The following is a 22596-nucleotide window of genomic DNA, read 5'->3' on the forward strand; positions in this document are numbered from 1 at the left end:
AATATGCTGGACAGACTTATAGACCAGCCTGGGAGGCTGTTTTGTTCCTTTTTGGCTCTTTTTCTCTTTCATTCCTGGATTTGATCAGTCACCAGATTCTGTCTACTGGTTGCTACCTTCACTCTGTAGATAATTGGTAGTTTATCAGAGAAGTCATTTTTGTGGGGAAAATTTATCTAAGGTTTGTGATTAGAATTCTAAAAGAAAGGTCATATGTTAAGCTAACATGTGTTCATTGCCTTCTGGGGTGACCTATAAGGATACAGAGGAGCACAGTAGCCAGGCTCTGCCTGCATTGTTTTATTTAATCTTTATGACAGCCAGTGAAATGGATATGATTATTATCTTTGTTTTGTAGAAAAGGAAACTGAGGTACAGAAGGGTAGCATGTCTCACTCCAGGCCACACTGCTAGTAAGTAGAAGAACCAGAATTGGAATGCAGGTCTCTGGTTGGAAAGCCTAAGCTCTTAATGACTATTCCATTCTGTTTCTCCTCTTGCCCCCCCCTTTTTTTAGATATGGAACTAGCATTTTCCTCATATAAGGATTATATTAAAACATGATTTTTAATATCTGCATAATATTCTGTTTCATGGATGTATCATCATTTACCAAATTTAACTATTCTCCTGTGGTTGTACCTTTAGGTTGTTTATAATTATTCACTCTGATTAATAATGTCCTTATAATCTTCGTGTTCATCTCTGATTATTTCTTTTTTTTAAATTAATTTATTTTTTTAATATTTATTTTTGGCTGCATTGGGTCTTCGTTGCTACACACGGGCTTTCTCTAGTTGTAGTGAGCGGGGACTACTCTTCGTTGCGGTGTGTGAACTTCTCACTTCAGTGGCTTCTCATGTTGCAGAGCACAGGCTCTAAGCACTCAGGCTTCAGTAGTTGTGGCACGTGGGCTCAGTAGTTGTGGCTTGTGGGCTTTAGAGCGCAGGCTCAGTAGTTGTGGCACATGGGCTTACTTGCTCCGCGACATGTGGGATCTTCCCGGCTAGGGCACGAACCCGTGTCTCTTGCATTGGCAGGCGGATTCTTAGCCTGAGCCACCAGGGAAGTCCTCTGATTATTTCTGGGCATAAAGTCTGAAGTGGAATTACTGGATCACAGTAATTTGAATATTTTAAAAATTCTTGATTCATATCACCAGTTACCTTGCTGTTTTTTTGAGTTTTTTCATTGAAGTTTAGTTTACCTCCAACATCATATTAGTTTCAGGTGTGCAACATAGTGATTCGATATTTTTTTAGATTGCACACCATACAATGTTAATATTTTTTATTCTCTGTAACATTTATTTTGTAACCGGTAGTTTGTACCTCTAGTCCCCTTCACCTTTTTCGCCCACCCCGCCAACTCACCTCCTCTCTGACAACCACTAGATTGTTCTCTGTATCTGTGAGTTACCTCACTCATTTCACTGCACCTTGACCAACATTGGGAGTTATCCTTTAAAACAGCCTTAACAGTTTAATAGAGGTAAAATGCTGTGACATTATTTTAATTTGTATTCCTCTCAATGTTTAGGAGATTTGGTTGTGTTTTTTTTTTTTTTCTCACTCATCTGCCATTTGTATTTCTTTGAATGATGTACTTGTGTCCTTTTCCCAGCTTTCTCTTTTGGTATTGGTCTTATTCTTATAAAATTTACAATTACTGGGGACTTCCCTGGTGGCACAGTGGTTAAGAATCCGCCTGCCAATACAGGGGACATGGGTTCAAGCCCTGGTCCGGGAAGATCCCACATGCCGCGGAGCAGCTAAGCCTGTGCGCCACAACTACTGAGCCTGCTCTCCAGAACCCTCGAACCACAACTGCTGAGCCCAGGCACCACAACTACTGAAGCCCGCGCGCCTAGAGCCCGTGCTCCGCAGCAAGAGAAGCCACCGCAGTGAGAAGCCCACGCACCGCAACGAAGAGTAGTCCCCATTCGCCTCAACTAGAGGAAAAGCCTGTGTGCAGCAATGGAGAACCAGTGCAGCTGAAAAGAAAATAAAGAAAATAAAGAAAATTTAAAAAAAATTTACAATTACTTATATAATAAGGATATTAGTATTAATCCTTTGTCATAAAATGCTGCAAATATATTTTCTTGTTGGCCATTTTATTCAACATGTTTTTGTTTTTACAAAAAAATTTATTTATTTTTACGTTAAGGTGGTCAAAATTTCAACAGTTTCCTCTAGGCTCTTCTATTATTTAGGAATCTAAACACAAAGCCTTCCTTATTCTGAGATCAGAAGGCCACTCACCTGTATCTTATTTCAAGTTTGGTGTTTGGATTTGTCTTTTTTTGTGTGTGTGTGGCCCTGTGGCTTGTGGGATCCCAGTTCCCTGACCAGAGATTGAACCTGGGCCCTTGGCAGTGACAGCGTGGAGTCCTAACCACTGGACCGCCTGGGAACTCCAATGTCTTTTTTGTGTTTTTGTTAACGTCTCTCCTTATCTCTGACAACAGAATATATTCCAGGTGGATTAAAGCTATAACTCATTGTTTTCCAAGTATTTATAGTTTTTCTGGTACCTTTTATCAAATAATTCTCTTTCCCCTACTAATTTTATTTTTGTTATTGTTTTTTAAAAATTTATTTGTTTTTTTTTGATTTTGGCTGTGTTGGGTCGTCGTTGCTGTGCATGGGCTTTCTCTATTTGCGGTGAGTGGGGCTACTCTCCTCGTTGCAGTGTGCGGGCTTCTCATTGTCGTGGCTTTTCTTGTGGAGTACGGGCTCTAGGCACGCGGGCTTCAGTAATTGTGGCATACGGGCTCAGTAGTTGTGGCTTGTGGGCTCTTGAGCACAGGCTCAGTAGTTGTGGCGCACGGGCTTAGTTGCTTCGTGGCATGTGGTATCTTCCCGGGCCAGGGCTCAAACCCGTATCCCCTGCATTGGCAGGTGGATTCTTAACCACTGCACCACCAGGGAAGACCTCCCCCACTAATTTTAAACTGATTTTAAAAAGTTGTAGACAACTTTTTATATGCTAGGAGTTTTTTTCTGGATTCTCTGTTTACATTGGCTGGCTGTGATAGTGACAGTACTGTATTACTTATTGTGGCTTTATACTATGTTAATATTTGGAAATAAAAAATGGCCTTCTGGGGACTTCCTTGGTGGCGCAGTGGTTAAAGAATCCGCCTGCCAATGCAGGCAACGCTGGTTTGAGCCCTGGTCCGGGAAGATCCCACATCCCGTGGAGCAACTAAGCCCGTGCGCCACAACTACCGAAGCCTGAGCGCCTAGAGCCCGTGCTCCACAACAAAAGCAGCCACCACAATGAGAAGCCCATGCATTGCAATGAAGAGTAGCCCCAGCTCGTTGAAACTAGGGAAAGCTGGCATACAGCAACGAAGACCCAATGCGGCCAAAAAAAAAAAGTGGGCTTCATTTTTCAGGAATTTTATTGCTATCCTCAATATCTTGTTTATTTTTCAGAGATTTTGAAGATTAAATGAACTAGAAATAATTAACATCTTTACAATGTTTGGCCTTTCTGATCATGGATATAGATAATAGTGTCCCCTATTTAATGAGGTCTTTTATGCCTCCTGGAAGAATTTTGTGATCTTCAAATAGGTCTGCAAATTTTGAATTGAGGTTATGTTAAGATTGTTACAACTTTGTATTTCTGTGTTTTTCTGTATTTTCTATTAAATATATATGTGTATACAATTTCAGGTTTATAGCTCATCTTGTTCCACAAAGAATTTGAAGAAATGTATAGAAAATACAAATGGTAAATGATATAAAGTCAAAACCCCAGAAAATACAAATTAGAATAAATTAGAATAAAAGGTTACTACATAGTTTGAGAGGAAAAAGATTTATTAGGGTGTGGCCAGCTAAAGTAATGGTAACATGATCCTGTTACATAGGTCTCACAGTGAAAGAAAAAAATTGCTTAGTTGAAGCAAAGCTTTTCTAAGCATGTAACTCCAAATGAAATTTCTCCCATGTATACTTTAGTGTAAGCCAAGGGCATAATGCCAAAACAAAACTTGGTGAAAGCAAGTTCTGTAGGGGATAAGACCATGTGCCCCAAGTATACCCAGCTTTCTGATGGTCTGGCATAATTCTGGGATAAAGCCTAGAATAAGATGCTGAATTCCACAGAGAGGTCAAGTCAGATAAGGACAGAAAAGTCTCCTTTGGATTTACCAATTAAGGGCCATCGCTGGCTTCAGAGCAGTTCAGTAGAGTATTGGGGAACAGAAACCAGACTGGTGAAATGAGGCATGGAAGAGAAGTAAAGGTATAGAGACAGCTAGTGTGGGGTTGAGTGTGGGGGAATACGGAGATGGCAGATGCTAAATTGTCAAGAGGCGTTAAGAGGAGTTTTAAGATTAAAAGATTTGAGCAATATAAAGCTGACAGGCAAGAGGGGGAGGGCTGATCCAGCAGGTTCCCCTAGGATTCAGGCCAGGCTGGTGGTGTAGGAGCATAGGCAGACCTCAGGGGCCTTGACCTCGGGGGGCCTTTGCGTTAGAGTCTGGGCCTGTGTATCCTCCCACTCAACCAGTCAGCATGTGTTTTTTCACAGTGAGAACAGCAGTGAGCAAGGGCAGGGTGGTGCTCAAATACCAGTTTCCTCTCTTCCAGCTCCCTCACCCCCATGTGCCAGTTTCACTCTGCCTCAGTCTGAGGGAACCTCCTCCTGCCCCATCTTCTACCCATAAGTTGATAGAATGATTTTTTAAAAAGTGTTCCTAAGCTTCAGTTTTTCACCAAGATGGTAGAGAATACAGGAAGGATCTGGTCTTCAGAGTTCCATTTTTTGTGTGCTACTGCAGCCCAGAAGACTAACCCATTTGCCAAGCTCATTTGGTTGGATTAGGGATTAGAATCTAGGTTTCTTTCTTTTCTTTTTTTTCAAGCCGCACCTTGCAGCTTGCGGGATTTTAGTTGCCCCACCAGGGATCGAATCCAGGCCACAGCAGTGAAAGCGCTGAGTTCTAACCACTGGACTGCGAGGAAGTTCCCCAGGTTTCTTTATTCCTTATCCAATGCCATTGAGTTGAAGGTGATAGCCAAACACATGAGAGAGATCCTTTAGGCAGTGAAACTGTGGGTTTGCGCATGTGGATTTGGGTGGAGACAGCTGAAGTAAAACGGCTAGTGAACCGAATGGCTACGGAGAAGGGAACAGAGCCAGAGCCTTGATGTGCAGAGCGGCTGGTGGAGGAGCTCTCAGAGACAAGGGAAGCCAAGGGAGAATTCTGAAAGGCTGATGAAGGAAGAGTATGAGTTTCATACTGTTATATGCCAAAGAAACTGAGTTTGAAGATGAGGGGGAAGCCTTTGGGTTGGCTGGTGTGGTTCCTGGTGAATGGTGCTTGTAGACCAAGCACAGGGACCACAGAGGGCTAGACAGGGCAAGGACAGGTTCTTAAGATAAGAGCAAAGCCATATACACGATCTCATCTATATTTAAAAATACATACCCATAAGAGGAAAAAAACTCAGAAAACAGCACCAAAGTATACTAGGTGATTATCTCTAGGTATAGGAATTGCGAACAACTTTTTAAAAAAATTTTATATGTGCTTCATTTTTCAGACTTCTATAAATAGACTAATATGCTTTAATAATCTGAAAAAGTTGTGTCCAGAAGTTAATGTAAACCCGTTTTTAATGGCGTTGGTCCACAAAAAGATTTGACAAAACCTAGAAAGCATGCCTAACTCAAGCAAGGAGAGAGGCAGAGAACATGAGAGACTCCAGAGGAACTGAATGGAAAGCAGGAGGCACAGCTGAGTCCATAGAGGGAGGAAAGGGATGGATCAGAACCGCTAATGGGGTGACACAGCTAGGAGAGTACCGTCCCCAGGGAGTGAGGAGACCGACCTGGTCCAGGCTATTAAGTTTGTTACTGATTCATAGACTCCTTTTCCTTGGTGGAAGTTAAGTAGAAGGATCCACTGCTGGAAGGGATGCACTGCTGGCAGGGATTTCCAAGCAGTGTATGGGCGAGGCTGGTGGCTTGCTACTTTGTGTCTGATTTTTCTTTGTGAAAATAGAACCTACTGCTTTAAGACCCTGAATAGATGCTGATGTTCATGGACCTTGTGCCATGTGTTTTTTCACAGTGAGAGAACACTCTTGTCAGCTCAACCCCCTGGCAGCACAGTTGGTTTCAATTTGTACTCCTTTGTACCAATTCTTTTTCACCTGGTTTATAATTCCGTAACCTCTTTTAGGTTGTACTTGGTTATTAAAAGCAATTTCTAATATTTTAAGTTCTCAAATTCATGGCAGAGACAACATGGATTTTTCTGTGTTCTTCAAATTGTTGTGTGCTACAAAATGTCACAGAGCTCAGAGATTAAATGTTTTTCCTCCACTTTTTTTTTTAAATTTATTTTGGTTGCGCCAGGTCTTAGTTTTGGCAGGCAGCCTACTTAGTTGAGGCTCTCAGACTCCTTAGTTGTGGCTCACGGGCTCCTGAGTTGTGGCGTGCAAACTCTTAGTTGCAGCATGCATGTGGGATCTAGTTCCCTGACCAGGGATCGAACCCACATCCCCTGTATTGGAAGGTGGATTCTTAACTACTGCGCCACCAGGGAAGTCCCTCTACCGGTTTTATTATTGAGGATATCTAAATAGCCTGGGATTATGTAGTGATTCTGTGGCAGGGCTAGCAGTAGCATTTACGGCTTGTGAATTTTTTTGTCCTTTGATACTTTTCCAAGACTGTTTCCAAGGTGGATGGGGCTTTTTCTCTGTTCCTAACTCCAACATTGAAGTTACTGTCTTTGCTGGGGTACTAATTTCAGACCTTCATGGCCTGGAAAATGCTTTTTTAAAAGATGTGAGGGGACTTCCCTGGTGGCGCAGTGGTTGAGAGTCCGCCTGCCGATGCAGGGGATACGGGTTCGTGCCCGGTCTGGGAAGATCCCACATGCCGCGGAGCGGCTAGGTCCCTGAGCCATGGCTGCTGAGCCTGCGCGTCAGGAGCCTGTGCTCCGCAACGGGAGAGGCCACAACAGTGAGAGGCCCGCGTACCATAAAAAAAAAAGAAAAGAAAAGAAAAGATGTGAGGGCTTCCCTGGTGGCGCAGTGGTTGGGAGTCCGCCTGCTAATGCAGGGGACACGGGTTCGTGCCCCGGTCCGGGAAGATCCCACATGCCACGGAGCAGCTGGGCCCGGGAGCCATGGCCGCTGAGCCCGGGAGTCCAGAGCCTGTGCTCCGCAACGGGAGAGGCCACAAAAGTGAGGGGCCCGCATACCGCAAAAAAAAAAAATGTGAGATGAGTAATGGTATAAAGTAGTACATCTCAAACTTTAATATATGACACCACTTAGGGATCTATTAAGTTGCAAATTCTGATTCTGTGGGTCAAGAGTGGAGCCTGAAGTTCTGTGTTTCTAACAAGTTCCAAGGTTAAGCCAACGCTGCTGGTCCTCAGATCATACTTTGAATAACAGAGGTATAAACTGTGCTGTCCAGTACAGTAGCCCTTAACCACATGTGGCTGTTGAGAACTTACAGTGTGACTAGTTCAGATTGAGGTGTACTATAAAATATATACCAGATTTCAGAGGCTTATGAAGAAAGAATATATAATATCTCAATTTTTTATATTGATTTCATCTTGAAATGATAATATTTTGGACATAGTGGGTTAAATAAAATAGATTACTAAAATTAATTTTACCTGTTTCTTGTTAAATATGGCTACTAGAAAAATTTTTTTTTTTTTTAATTTGTTTTTATTTTTGGTGGTGTTGGGTCTTTGTTGCTGCTTACAGGCTTTCTCTAGTTGTGTCAAGCGGGGGCTACTCTCCATTGTGGTGCGTGGGCTTCTCATTGCAGTGGTTTCTCTTGTTGCGGAGCGCGGGCTGCAGGCGCGCAGGCTTCAGTAGTTGTGGCACGCGGGCTCAGTGGTTGTGGCTCACAGGTTCTAGAGTGCAGGCTCAGTAGTTGTGGTGCACGGGCTTAGTTGCTCCACAGCATGTGGGATCTTCCCGGACCAGGGATCAAACGCGTGTCCCCTGCATTGGCAGGCGGATTCTCAACCACTGTGCTACCAGGGAAGTCCCTGGAAATTTTTTAATGGTACATATGTGGCTCACTTTTGTGGCTTCCATTATATTTCTATTGGATAGTGCCAGTATAGAACATTCCTGTCCCGAGACAAATCCATCTGAACAGTATTGGTTATATAAAAGTAATTATAGTTAGGATCTTGGCTCAAGTAGTCTTTAGTGATCAGAAATATAAATAAGATCTTATAAAAATGCTAGCACATTGATGCTCAGACATTTTTTATTTACAGGCAAATTATAAAGCACTTCACAAATGTCCCTTGACCCTCATGTTCTGCGGTAACATTTTGTTATATTTGTCCTTGCTGTTAATGGAACAGATTGTAAAGATCTTTGCACTGAGCATTGTATCAATAGTATATATACTCTTGGTTGTTGAGAATAAGGGACTAATGAAAGCAGGTAATGGCAGAACAAATCAGGACAACCCAACAACCCACAAGGTTTTCCATTAGCCTTGGTTTTCGTTCCATGCAGATGGTGAGGTTTGCTGAGTCTGTCCAAATATGTAGGTTGCTTCAAGCCTGGCTTTTGCCCTCAAAGAGCTTTAACAAGCCAACTGGGGAAATGGATCATTTTGAGAAAAATTTTAAGTGCATAATAGTGTGGTTGTTTTATCAGCAGACACATACAGGGAAAAGTAATGGCTAAAGACCAACAAGTCATGAATCTGAATAGGTTATCTGGGGTCAGATACTGAAGGGCCTTGAAAGCCAGAGGGCATCATATGTATCATGCATCTTTCCCTTTTGCAAAAATACGGATACACTTTGTTGAAGAAATCAAGCACTATTCTTTATGAACCAAGTAAATCTTAATTTCCCCTGCTCAGAAAGCGTATGTGGGACTTCCCTGGTGGCACAGTGGTTAAGAATCCCCCTGCCAGTGCAGGCGACGTGGGTTCGAGCCCTGGTCCGGGAAGATCCCACATGCCGCAGAGCAACTAAGCCCATGTGCCACAACTACTGAAGCCCACGTGCCTAGAGCCTGTGCTCTGCGACAAGAGAAGCCACCGCAATGAGAAGCCCGTGCACCACAATGAAGAGTAGCCTCCACTCGCTGCAACTAGAGGAAGCCCATACGCAGCAACAAAGACCCAATGCGGCCAAAAATAAAATAAATAAAATTTTAAAAAGGAAAGAAAGAAAGAAAGCATATGTGATTTCCCATTGACAGCCAAATGAGTATGGTCTTAATATTTTGTCATTCAAGACCGTCCAATCTATGGCCACAACCAGTACATCTTTCTTCTGTCTCTTTCTACCCTTTCCTCTGTCCTGTACCTTTTTTTTTTTTTTTTTTTTTTTGAGGTACGCGGGCCTCTCACTGTTGTGGCCTCTCCGGTTGCGGAGCACAGGCTCCGGATGTGCAGGCTCAGCGGCCATGGCTCATGGGCCCAGCCGCTCCGCGGCATGTGGGATCTTCCCGGACCGGGCCACGAACCCGTGTCCCCTGCATCGGCAGGCTGACTCTCAACCACTGCACCACCAGGGAAGCCTTATCCTGTGCTTTTTAAGTCTTTTTTTCTTTAACTGTTTTATTCTTTCTCATAACCAATTTTTTCTACGTAGGGACCCCCTCCCCTGCAAAATTTGTGTGTGTGCACACACACCATGCTGTCTTTAAATATCCTGCCCATCTTGATCTCACACCTGGTTATGTAGGGTTGATCAAGATCCTGCCCATCTTGATCTCACACCTGGTTATGTAGGGTTCTCCAAACCTACCACTTTTACCTTGAGCCATTGTACCTATTCTGTCTTTTTTGTTAGACAATACTCCTAGAATGCAGGACCAGGCCTGCATAGTCTTAGTCTTTGTACTGCTTTACAGGTGGTCCTGACTTAGAGAGCCTTCTCTGACTGCTAGTATGGATAGTGTTAAGGTACCTGAATTGAAGAAACGTGTGTCTAATAGAAGTAGCAAAAGCTTTGTTTGAGACGAGGGCAAGAATACAAAACACTTTAAATTTTAATTTTGAATTAACCTTTTATGTATTTGTCAGTTTTGTTAAGTCAGATTATTGATATGAATTACATAATTGATCAAACTCATTTTATTCTTAGGTATCTGGGTACTCTCAGCACTCACAAGACATAAGAGCCAGAAACTGTGAATCAGAAAAAAACTGATTTTTTTTTTCTGTTTTCTTTTATATATTCAGTTAGCATTTATTGTGTTCTTACCAACCTGGGCGTAGTGCTCAAGAGTTAAAAACTACTTGTTTTCATGGTCTCTGTCCTCAAGGAACTCATGGTCTTACAGACAAGAGAGATACATGAATGTCAAGTAGATGGTATGAGACAGGAGGTAGCGGTGTGTGTAGCTACAAGCAGGACTATTGGAGTCTGGATCCAAGTTCTGATTTTGGCTCCAAAAAAAACTCTGGTGGCTTGTTTTCTAAGGGAGAATTTAGCTAAAAACAGTGAGGTCCTCTGCCAGATATAAGAAATGTGTAAGATTTAAACCAGTTTTGTGAATAACTCTTTAATAACAAATATCCAGTCAGAGTTGAATCTCATTGTCTTGTGGCTTTTTTCTTTTTTAATAAATTTATTTCTTTATTTTTGGCTGCGTTGGGTCTTCGTTGCTACGAGCGGGGGCTACTCTTTGTTGCGGTGTGTGGGCTTCTTGTTGCGGAGCACAGGCTCTAGAGCGTAGGCTCAGTAGTTGCGGCGCACAGGCTTAGTTGCTCCGTGGCATGTGGGGTCTTCCCGGACCAGGGCTCGAACCCATGTCCCCTGCATTGGCAGGTGGACTCTTAACCACTGTGCCACCAGGGAAGTCCCTTTAAAATAAAAAAAAAATTAAAGATTTCATTTTATTTATTTTGGGCTGTGTTGGGTCTTAGTTGCTGCGTGCGAGCTTTCTCTAGTTGTGGCGAGCGGGGGCTACTCTTCGTTGTGGTGCGCAGGCTTCTCCTTGCGGTGGCTACTCTGTGGCTCTAGGTGCATGGGCTTCAGTAGCTGTGGCACGTGGGCTCTAGAGCACAGGCTCAGTAGTTGTGGTGCACGGGCTTAGTTGCTCTGCGGCATGTGGGATCTTCCCAGACCAGGGATCAAACCTGTGTCCCCTGCACTGGCAGGTGGATTCTTATCCACTGTGCCACCAGGGAAGTCCTCGTGGCAATTTTTTAAACCATTTGTTGGTTTGAATCAGAATCCAAACAGGATCCATACACTGTGATTGCTGTATCTCTTAGGCCTCTTTTGTCTATATCAGAGTTTCTCAACCTCTGCACTATTGATTTTTGGGGACCATTAATTCTTTGCTGTGGAGGACTGACCTGTGCATAGCAGGATGTTTAGTAACATCTCTGGCCTCTGCCAGAGCATCTACTAGATACTGGTAGCACACCTGCCGCAGTAGTGACAACCAGAAATGTGTCCAGGCCTTGCCAGATGTTTCTTGGAGGCATAGTTACCCCAGGTTGAGAACCACTGATCTGTAGGTTCTCCCTCTACCCTTCCCATTTTTTTTTTCTCCTGGTGATTTATTTGCAGAAGAAACTGGGTAGTTATTCCTGCAGTTTCCTTCAGTCTGAATTTCATCCCTGTAGTATAATTTAATATCATCTGTCACCAGTTTCCTGTTAATTGGTAGTTGGATCTAGAGGCTTGATTCGTTTCAGATTTTTTTGTTTTGTTTGACAAGACTGCTTCATAGGTGGTATTCCATTCTTCCATCAGGAGGTAAATAATATCTGTTGTGTCTTTTTGTAATATTAACAACCACTGGTGCCTAATTCATTCATCAGGGGTCTTTTTTGTTTAAAATGTATATGTTTTCAATTAGGCAAATTTTATTTTATATAATAATCTGTGTTCTCCCTTAATAAAGGAAGGGGAAATGGAAGGTGAGGCGGTTGAAGCCATTGTGGAAGAGTCTGAAACTTTCATTAAAGGAAAGGAGAGAAAGACTTACCAGAGACGCCGGGAAGGGGGCCAAGAAGAGGACGCTTGCCACCTACCCCAGAACCAGACTGATGGGGGTGAGGTGGTCCAGGATGTCAATAGCAGTGTACAGATGGTAATGATGGAACAGCTGGATCCTACCCTTCTTCAGATGAAGACTGAAGTAATGGAGGGTGCAGTTGCTCCAGAAGCAGAGGCTGCTGTAGACGATACCCAGATTATAACCTTGCAGGTTGTAAATATGGAGGAACAGCCTATAAACATAGGAGAACTTCAGCTTGTGCAAGTACCCGTTCCCGTGACTGTACCTGTTGCTACCACTTCAGTAGAAGAACTTCAGGGGGCTTATGAGAATGAAGTGTCTAAAGAGGGCCTTGCAGAAAGTGAACCCATGATATGTCACACCTTACCTTTGCCTGAAGGGTTTCAAGTGGTAAAAGTGGGGGCCAATGGAGAGGTGGAGACGCTAGAGCAAGGGGAACTTCCGCCTCAGGAAGATCCTAGTTGGCAAAAAGACCCAGACTATCAACCACCAGCCAAAAAAACAAAGAAAACCAAAAAGAGCAAACTGCGTTACACGGAGGAGGGCAAAGATGTGGATGTGTCTGTGTACGATTTTGAGGAAGAGCAGCAGGAGGGTCTGCTGTCAGAGGTTAACGCAGAGAAAGTGGTTGGTAACATGAAGCCTCCAAAACCAACAAAAATTAAAAAGAAAGGTAAAATGAGTTTATCCATTATACTCTCATAAAACCTTTTCGGGATAAAGCACATAACACAGTGCCTGTGCAGGTTATTTTACATTAAATGCATTTATTTTAAAGATTGTGATGTGGGCGCCAGTCTAAAAGAAGTTTTTCCAGATTGAGTACTTCTTAAGTCCTGAAGAGAAAGAAGTAAATCTATTAGTGGCATGAGATAATTATAACTCAATGTGACTTAGTTGGCTTTAGTTATAAAAGGCTAATGAAATGTATTTGTGGAAGTTTAAGATTAGGATTAATCTTAACACTTTGAAACCCTGCAACAAGTAAGTGTTTTATTTTGCACATAGGTGTAAAGAAGACATTCCAGTGTGAGCTTTGCAGTTACACATGTCCACGGCGTTCAAATTTGGATCGGCACATGAAAAGTCACACTGATGAGAGACCACACAAGTGCCATCTCTGTGGCAGGGCATTCAGGACAGTCACCCTTCTGAGGAATCACCTTAACACACACACAGGTGGGTGCTGGTTAAGAATGTTGGGGGTGGGGCTTCCCTGGTGGCACAGTGGTTGAGAGTCCGCCTGCCGATGCAGGGGACATGGGTTCGCGCCCCGGTCCGGGAAGATCCCACATGCCGCGGAGCGGCTGGGCCCGTGAGCCATGGCCGCTGAGCCTGCGCGTCCGGAGCCTGTGCTCCGCAGCGGGAGAGGCCACAACAGTGAGAGGCCCGCGTACCGCAAAAAAAAAAAAAAAAAAAAAAAGAATGTTGGGGGCTACAGCATAGCAAAGGTTTAAACTTGGGTTTTAAATATCATCTAAGCTGATTCCAGTGGGAATAAGAGTGGGAAGAATTTTTGTTCTTTCTTATGGTACCCTCTTTTGTGATCTTGATTTATTGTAAGCAGATGGACTTAGTTATAGGCAAATGTAAAGAAAGTTTAGTGGAAAATAATCTAAATTTTATAAGGATGGTGATTCAGAAAAAGATTTTCTGTGGTAGTTAACCTATAATATTTCCCAAAGGTATCACCACTGTGTTGCTAAGGTTTTAACAGCAATGACAAAAACTAACCCCCCCTAAATTCCCAGGCAGTAATTGCCAGGCATTATGAGGAAGAACATTAGAAATAGAAATGAAATCCTACCTTTGTAAAAACTATGGTTTCTGGTTGTTTTACCTCAAAGAAGATAATTCATAATCCCAGAATGGAAAATTTAAGGCACCATTCCAGCAATTCAAACATTTATTTATTTATGGTCCACACATACTTAATACTCTAATATTAGCTTCATGTTGGCTGCAGTCATGTTCTGGGGTCACTAAAGAGGAGAGACTATGGACTAAAGCTCTCTTTAGACTCTCTTCTGGGCTCTTTATACTTTTGGCGTTGGCATTTGGCTGCAAGTGCTAATAGAAACTTCTTTCACCTAGTTCTTCATGCAGAATAGCTTTCCTCTATCCAGATTCTCCACCTCGTTTTATATGATGATTCTTATTTTTTATTTGATGTGCTGTTTGTCTGATGAATGTGATCAAGTAGGGATTGGCCAATGAGCAGTATACTGTGCATTAGTATATTTGCTAATGTGACTTGGTCACTTTTCACCAACTACCTAGTTTCTACCCAGACACTTGATAATAATATTTTTTATTTGGTAGTTTGAAACCCTAGGGAAAGGGCATATGACTACATGAAAGCAGCTGGCCGCATTATAGGACTTGCCAGAACGGGAGTGCCTTGATGTGGGCGCTGCATGTCATGGTCTAGTCCTCAGCTTTGAAAATAAGAAATTCAGTCTGTCTGGTTATTCAGGAATGATTTGGCAGGACTAATTCATACTAACCAAATCCTCAAGAGTCAGATTCATATCAGAAAATCAGTTTATGTGGAAGAATATACCTTTTTATTTTCTAGATGCAGTCATATTGCATTCTAGGGGGCGCCTTTGCCTATGTCAGGATGCTGTAGCAATTGAAGGGTGACTTGGTGAGCCATGGACCTTGAGCAGAGGGACGTAGGCAGTCATGTGGGTCAACCCGATGAAAACTCCAGTCCCACAGCAGTGTCCACTTCTTTCCTAATTGCCATGCTTATGTCTACCAGAGGCAGGCCTCTTTCTCTCTCCTAGATAATACTAGGTAAACATTGGAAATTCTTTGTTTTCAACTTACCTCGTCCTAATAGAAATGGATGTTGCTTTCCTTCTCTTGTTAGTCGTCGTTTTACTTACCTGTTTGTACCACCAGACTATACATTTTTCATAGATAAGAACTCTATCCTTCACTCTTAATCCTCAGTGGTAGTGAAGAAGCAAATTGAGCAAATGAACATTCTTTGGAACTTTCTAGTTACTATCATATCCAATCACATTTCCCTCTCCAGTGTTTTCTCAATCTCTGGGAGAATCATTTCTGCAGATGGCTGGACCCATTCATTACATTGTGACTCTTCTTAATTCCACTCTCAAAAGTAGCCTTTGATTTTGGTGTTTGAGATTACCTTGCTGTTCACCCCTTACCCACAGCCCACAATTACAGATACTCCCTAGTTTCTAAATAATAACCTATGAAGGTAGCACTGTGTTCTACTGTCATCTTTATCTCTTTATTATCATTATTACCTGGGCAGGATATTTTCAGTGCAGTGTTCAGAATATAAAGTGGCTAGAGAAGATCTACTAAAGTAATGTTATGTTATGGGGCTACTATGGGAAGACATATTAAAAACAGTAAGATTATCTCAGTGAAAGAAAAAACAAAACAAATATAGAGGGTATATTATTAGTTCATAAAAATATTTAAATATTCCATGATTTGACTTTCAGATCACAGAATATTAGATATTGATGTTTGAAAATGATCTGTTTAAATCACATAACATAAAAGGCAATACTACTTTATAAAGCCTTTGATAAATCTCTAGAATACCTTATCAAACCAAATTTATACAGAAAACATGTTATTATATTTGTATTTTTTTTAAAGAAAAAGTTGGTCAATACGGACAGCCCAGTGGCCCTATATGTATAATCATAATAACAGTAAGATTTGATGTGCAAAAGGATCTTGAATCAAATAACTATTAATTCTGTGGCCTGTACTTGATAAAAATTGAGGTTTAAAGATGTTGTATATTTTTTAGAAGGGTTGAAACAGAATGGTGTTTCTGTTAACCTTTAATCCATAGTGACCAGAATATTCACAAAATAGGGGTAAAAAATATTTTGTATTCAAAGGCAGCATACTCAAATGGATAATTAAGAGAAACTAAATGTTTGGCATGTGTTTCTAATATTTTGGGGTTAATGTTGTAAAGTCAGCTGGGCTCACCCATAGTTTTTGGAGCTACTCTCAGGGAGGGTTGATGAGATGACCAGGATCCAACCTCATGTAGCAGTTGTGTCACACATTGAACTCTGTAAATAACTGTGCCCTTAATCTTGTCTTTCTTTTATACTCTCCTTTCTCTAGGTACTCGTCCTCACAAGTGCCCAGACTGCGACATGGCCTTTGTGACTAGTGGAGAATTGGTGCGGCATCGTCGTTACAAACACACCCATGAGAAGCCATTTAAGTGTTCCATGTGCGATTACGCCAGTGTAGAAGTGAGTATTCAGCTCCTTGTTGGTTCCTCTCTGAAGATCATCATGATTCCAGTATGAACTGTCCTCATACTGACTTAATACAAGATAGAAAATCTTGCTAGATTACTACACTCGCACTCCCCCTCCCTACCACCAAAAAAAAAAAAACCTGTAATGAGTGTGAAAGGTTTTCCCATTAAAAAAAGAGCAGTAACGGGACTTCCCTGGTGGCGCAGTGGATAAGGCCCAGGTTCGATCCCTGGTCAGGGAACTAGATCCCACATGCATGCCGCAACTAAGACCCGCAACCAAAAAAAAACAAAAACAAAAAGGAACAATAGGAACTTCCCTGGTGGCACAGTGGTTAAGAACCTGCCTGCCAATGCAGGGGACACAGGTTCGAGCCCTGGTTCAGGAAGACCCACCACAACCCCACATGCCTTGGAGCAACTGCGCCCATGTGCCACAACTACTGAGCCTGCGCTCTAGAGCCCACACGCCACAACTGTTGAAGCCTGCGCACTCTAGGGCCCACGTGCTGCAGCTACTGAGTCCGTGTGCTGCAACTACTGAAGCCCGCGCATGTAGAGCCCGTGCTCCGCAATGAGAAGCCACTGCAATGAGAAGCCCGCGCACTACAACGAAGAGTAGCCCTCGCTCGCCACAATTAGAGAAAGCCCACACGCAGCAACAAAGATCCAACGCAGCCAAAATATAATTAATTAATTATTTTTTTAAAAATCATCTAATAAAACAGAGCACTGATGCACATATTATTACAGGCAAGTTCTACCAAACTTCAAAGAAGTGAGTAACTATACCAAGAGCACTTCAAAATGGAAGATTTTAGGGACTTCCCTAGTGCTCCAGGGGCTAAGATTCTGCGCTCCCAATGCAGGGGGCCTGGGCTCCATCCCTGGTGAGGGAACTAGATCCCACATGCTTCAACTAAAAGATCCCACATGCTGCAACTAAAAGATCCTGTGTGCCATAATGAAGGTCCTGTGTGCCACAACTAAGATCCTACGTGCTGCTACTAAGGCCCATCAGCTAGCTAGCTAGCTAGCTTGCTTGCTTGCTTTATTTATCACCTTTATTATTTGAGGCTACGCTGTTACCAAAACTGGATAAGGATACTTCCAAAAGAAAACTGTTTCTGTTTCTCACAGGAAAACCAAAATTCTAAGTGAATTAACAAACCAAATTTGGTAATATATTTAAAAAATAAGTGATTACTAAATAGAATGTATCTGAAATGCAAGAATAATTCAGCATTAGGATATTATTGGTTTGTACTACACTGAGAGATTAAAGAAAAACCATATCATTTCTATAGGTTATTGAAAAATCATAAAATTTAATACTTATTACTGTTTAGAGTTCTAGCAAGTCAAGAGTAGAAAAAAATATCTTTAGGGACTTCCCTGGTGGCGCAGTGGTTAAGAATCTGCCTGCCAATGCAGGGAACACTGGTTCAGCCCTGGTCCAGGGAGATCCCACATGCCGCAGAGCAACTAAGTCTGCACACTGCAACAAAGAGCAGCCCCCACTCGCTGCAACTAGAGAAAGCCCGTGCAGCAACGAAGACCCAATGCAGCCAAAAAAAAAAAAAATTTATTATAAGGAGTATATACTGGAAACCTATAGTAAACCTAGCCTAATTAACTCTGAAACACTGGAAGTATTCCCATTAAACTTTGGAACAAGATTTCCATTCCTACTGTTACCATTTCAACATTGTATTGGAAATCCTAGCTAATAGTATAAAATAATAAATGAATTATAAATGGAAAGACAAAACTGTCATGTCTTGCAGACATATTTGCTTACATAGAAAATTCAAGAGTATTGGCTGAAAAACCTAAAGCAGTAAGAGTTCATTTGGGTGGTCAGATCCAAGATAAATACACAAGAATCAGTGACTTATTTATACAATATCAATAGTAGGAAACAGGTTCAAACTCTTAACAGCAATAAAATGACCTAGGGATAAACTGAACAGCAAAAAACATCTGATACCTACCTGTAAGAGGAAAACGTCTCACATTTTTCCAAAGGACATAAATAAATACACATTTCAGCTTGATTCTAAATTTCAGCTGGAAGAGTAAATATGAATGACTAAGAAAATTTTGAAAAACGAATGAGGGGCTTGGGCTTCCCTGGTGGCTCAGTGGTTAAGAATCCACCTGCCAATGCATGGGACACGGGTTTGAGCCCTGGTCTGGGGAGATCCCACATGCCGTGGAGCAACTAAGTCTGTGCACCACAACTACTGAGCCTGCGCTCTAGATCCCATGAGCCACAACTACTGAGCCCACGTGCCACAACTACTGAAGCCTGTGCACCTAGAGCCCATGCTCCACAAGAGAAGCCACCGCAATGAGAAGCCTGCACACCACAACGAAGAGTAGCCCCCACTCGCCACAACTAGAGAAAGCCCGCACACAGCAATGAAGACCCAACGCAGCCATAAATAAATGAATAAATAAATTTAAAAAACAAAAAAAAGAATGAGGGGCTTGTGCTATTGGCTGTTTGAAAACTATATGGTAAATGAAGACTGTGATATTGGAGCAGGAATAAACAAATAGTTTGTTGAAAAAGAATAGATCCTTGTGTATATAGGAATTTAATATATGATAAATAGGCAAGTTTTGGAAAGAGAATTATTCAGTAATGCTGTTGGGACCATTCTTTAGCCTTACAGTGTGTGGAATTTGACTATATAGCACTTAGAAATACAGGGAGATTTTAATGTAAAAATTGGAACACTTTTTAAAATTTTCAAAGGAAACATTAGTGTTCAAAACACTTCTTAGAGTCAAGTTTGAAAGTCACTGTTCTGTTGGAAAGGTACTTAATGAAAGATGAAAAGCATAAGTCCATAGTGAGGAAGGTGAGAGGCCCCTGGTGCCTGGTCTGTTAGGGAAGTGCTGATGATAGGAAGAGAGACTTAAGGGAATTAATGCATTTATTAACTTGGATTCAAAATTTGTTAGAAAATTGATCCATAAATAAGCATGGATTATTTTTAAACTATTATGGAAAATTTCAAACATATGTAGAAGTAGATAGACTAGTATAATACACCCCCATGTGCCTATCACCCAGCCTAACAGTTAATAATAGCCCATCTTGACTCATCTATGCCCCTATCCATTTTACCCTTTTCCCTTGGATTATGATAGGGATTTGAGAGGCAACAGTTAGAAATAATGAGGAGGAAGAAATACTGTCTTTTAGACTTCTTCTGTATTATGAACTGCAGTGTCCAAAAAATAAGCTTTTGTGCCTGACCCACAGTATTCTCATGTCACAATCTATGTTAACGAAAGTTTAAGAGGTTCGGTTGCTTTTGTGTTTCAGGTCAGCAAATTAAAACGTCACATTCGCTCTCACACTGGAGAGCGTCCTTTCCAGTGCAGCTTATGCAGTTACGCCAGCAGGGACACATACAAGCTGAAAAGGCACATGAGAACCCATTCAGGTAGGACTTCTCCCTTCCTCGTATTAATGAACCGCTTTTTAGTGGATCCCGTGGGACCCTGTGAACCACCACATGCCCCTATTAGTTACCCGAATGGAAGCTGGCATGAGAGTAGTATATAATTGATAAATGCTTCTCTGGCATATCCTTGGAGTTCATTGCTCTGAATATACATTGGAGAATGGAAAGTTTTTACTGTTAGAAGAAGTCTGGGTAGGTTACGTAAGTAACCCAACTTGTCAGTTTTCCAGAGTACTCTCTTTTCCTAAAAAGAAAATCTTGCAGGTCCTCCTGTCATCCCGTCTGCTTTCCCCCAAAGGTAAGTACTGCTGTAGGAACTACTCTTACTAAAATGTGAAGGACTCCGTGGCAGAGCTGGGCAAAGCAGAGGTGGTGGCCATAGTTTGGGACTTCTTTTCCATCTCTGAAGATAGGCATGAGCCAGGCAGTGGGCCTGAGCCTCATCCTTCCTAAATTAAGAACTGTAGATTCTCTGTGGATTAGCACATCTGCCACCTGGATTACCCTCCAATTAAATGATAGTATTCAGTTATTTCATCTAAGTTGTTCATTTTGTATTTCCTTTTAAGGGGAAAAACCTTACGAATGTTATATTTGTCATGCACGGTTTACCCAAAGTGGTACCATGAAGATGCACATTTTACAGAAGCACACAGAAAATGTGGCCAAATTTCACTGTCCCCACTGTGACACTGTCATAGCCCGAAAAAGTGATTTGGGTAAGTAAATTAACTAGTGGCAAATGAAAAATATATTTTGACAAATTTGTGAGAATAATGGAGATCACAAATTACTTCCTTCATGTAAGTTTTGTGAATGTGAATGGCCTGCTGTTTAATAAAAGTCATTGCTTAGGTGCTAGTGATACTTTCTTCTGTCTTCTTTCTCTTACTGAAGCTAGGCTACAAGATTCTTCCCTGACTATAGCTCATCTATAAATTAATGGCAGCTGTAATGAGAGAAAACAGTATAATTAAAGCCCCCAAATAGAGAAGTGACATAGTATGATTCGAACTAAGGTCAGTTGACTTCAGGTTTTTTTCACAATATTTGTACTTTAGGTAATGGGACTGTTTTTATTGGTTTGTTGATAGCTATATATCTGTGCATAATTAAACTAGAGTTTATATAGAGGCAGAGTTTGGTGGTAGAAATTTTAGTATGACCCATATTCTTTTTAAAAAAATTAATTTATTTATCTATTTATTCATTTATTTGTGGCTGCGTTGTGTCTTCGTTGCTGCGCGCAGGCTTTTTCTAGTTGCAGCGAGTGGGGGCTACTCTTTGTTGCGGTGCGTGGGCCCCTAATTGCAGTGGCCTCTTTTGTTGCGGAGCGCAGGCTCTAGGCATGCAGGCTTCAGTAGTTGTGGCATGCACGCTCGGTAGTTGTGGCTTGTGGGCTCTAGAGCTCAGGCTCAGTAGTTGTGGCTCACGGGCTTAGTTGCTCTGCGGCATGTGGGATCTTCCTGGACCAGGGCTCGAACCATGTCCCCTGCATTGGCATGCATGCAGATTCTTAACCACTGCACCACCAGGGAAGTCCCATACTGTGACCCATATTCTTAAAGATAAGGTCACCTGGATTTATCCCTTCGTTTTTATTATTTAAAAGAGAGAAAAATATTGCCCCAGTCTGTTCTTTATCCAAAATTCATTGCTCCCTGAATAATAATAATAGTATAAACTTAGATAAATTGTACTTTCCAGGTTGTCTTTTACTTTTATTTTACTTCTTTACTCATTTGATCTTCACAACTACCATATGAAGTCATCAAGGTATATTCTAGCTTTATAGATGATGAACAGATGTCTTGACCAAAGCTACACAACACAGCTTATGAGTGGCAAAGCTGGACTTGAGTCCTCTCGAACCCTCTAGAGCTGTTTCTCACACAGGGGAGTACATAAGTACCCAGGTCATATCAGGATCATACTGAGCCACAGCATAAACTTGGCCTGTCTTTCTGCAGCATTGGTTATACTCAGAAGGTTTTGAGTAAAGTTATCCAATTGAGCTGGTGTCTTAAAACATTTTTACGTTAATATGACTATATTGAACAAACTGTAGACTGACTAACGTTTTTAAGATGAAACTGTGAGCTTGAAGTAGAGGACTTTGGGCTCCACATAAGATCCAGTGGGTCATGTGTTCATCCTACTCTGCTCTTGAAAGGACTTTGTTAGAAAAAATTAAGAGGTACTGTCCTCAGGTAAATGAAAGAGTTTTACTGTTCGCACTGTATAGAAACTAAAACCTAAACCAGTAATATCTCATGGCAGTGTGTGAGCTGTTAGGCCCCTGTTTGAATTATTTAGTTTTTTTTTTAAGTTACTCACTTTCATGATGCGAATAAAAACCTTGAGTGTTTTATACTTGCATGAAACCCCTTAGACCCTGCATAACAAGTCCTTTATGAGGCACTTAATTGCCTAGGAGCTGTCAAATAATAGTTATCTCCCAAAACTATTCCCAAACAAGTTTGTGTTCCCCAAAGCAGGTCTGATTTCACACTAATATGCAATAATTAAGATTCATCATTTTTGGGACACAGGAAAGCATGGAGAATCTTGACAGACCTACCAGAGTCAAGATTCACCTTCAAATACTTACTGCTCGAAGTCTTTTTTTTTTAACTGAGGTATAAGAATAATTCCTACTTTACAGAATCATTATTGTAAGTATTTAATAAGAATGTATGAAAGAAAGTCTTTAACTATTAAGTCTCTATCTGAGGACCAGAAGGGGAAAGTTGAGGCCTAAAAATTATTTGGAATAACATATGTGTGTATAAAAGGCCTTCATATAGTGAACATGTGTAGAGAGTTA

General features: G+C 41.6%; 1 protein-coding gene across 3 annotated transcripts in view; it reads left to right on the forward strand.

Moving 5' to 3' along the window:
* The window catches only part of CTCF (CCCTC-binding factor), a 49336-nt gene that overhangs the window by 16941 nt on the left and 9799 nt on the right, over window positions 1–22596 (forward strand). For all 3 annotated transcript variants that reach the window (XM_067718378.1, XM_067718377.1, XM_067718376.1), the window contains 5 exons: window positions 11895–12684; window positions 13020–13190; window positions 16146–16279; window positions 19628–19748; window positions 20339–20488. In XM_067718378.1, coding sequence (XP_067574479.1) covers window positions 11904–12684; window positions 13020–13190; window positions 16146–16279; window positions 19628–19748; window positions 20339–20488 — 1357 coding nt within the window. In that variant the 5' untranslated portion in view covers window positions 11895–11903. The remainder of the gene's footprint in view (window positions 1–11894; window positions 12685–13019; window positions 13191–16145; window positions 16280–19627; window positions 19749–20338; window positions 20489–22596) is intronic.

Source organism: Pseudorca crassidens, chromosome 20, assembly GCF_039906515.1.
Source record: "Pseudorca crassidens isolate mPseCra1 chromosome 20, mPseCra1.hap1, whole genome shotgun sequence".
Lineage (NCBI taxonomy): Eukaryota > Metazoa > Chordata > Mammalia > Artiodactyla > Delphinidae > Pseudorca > Pseudorca crassidens.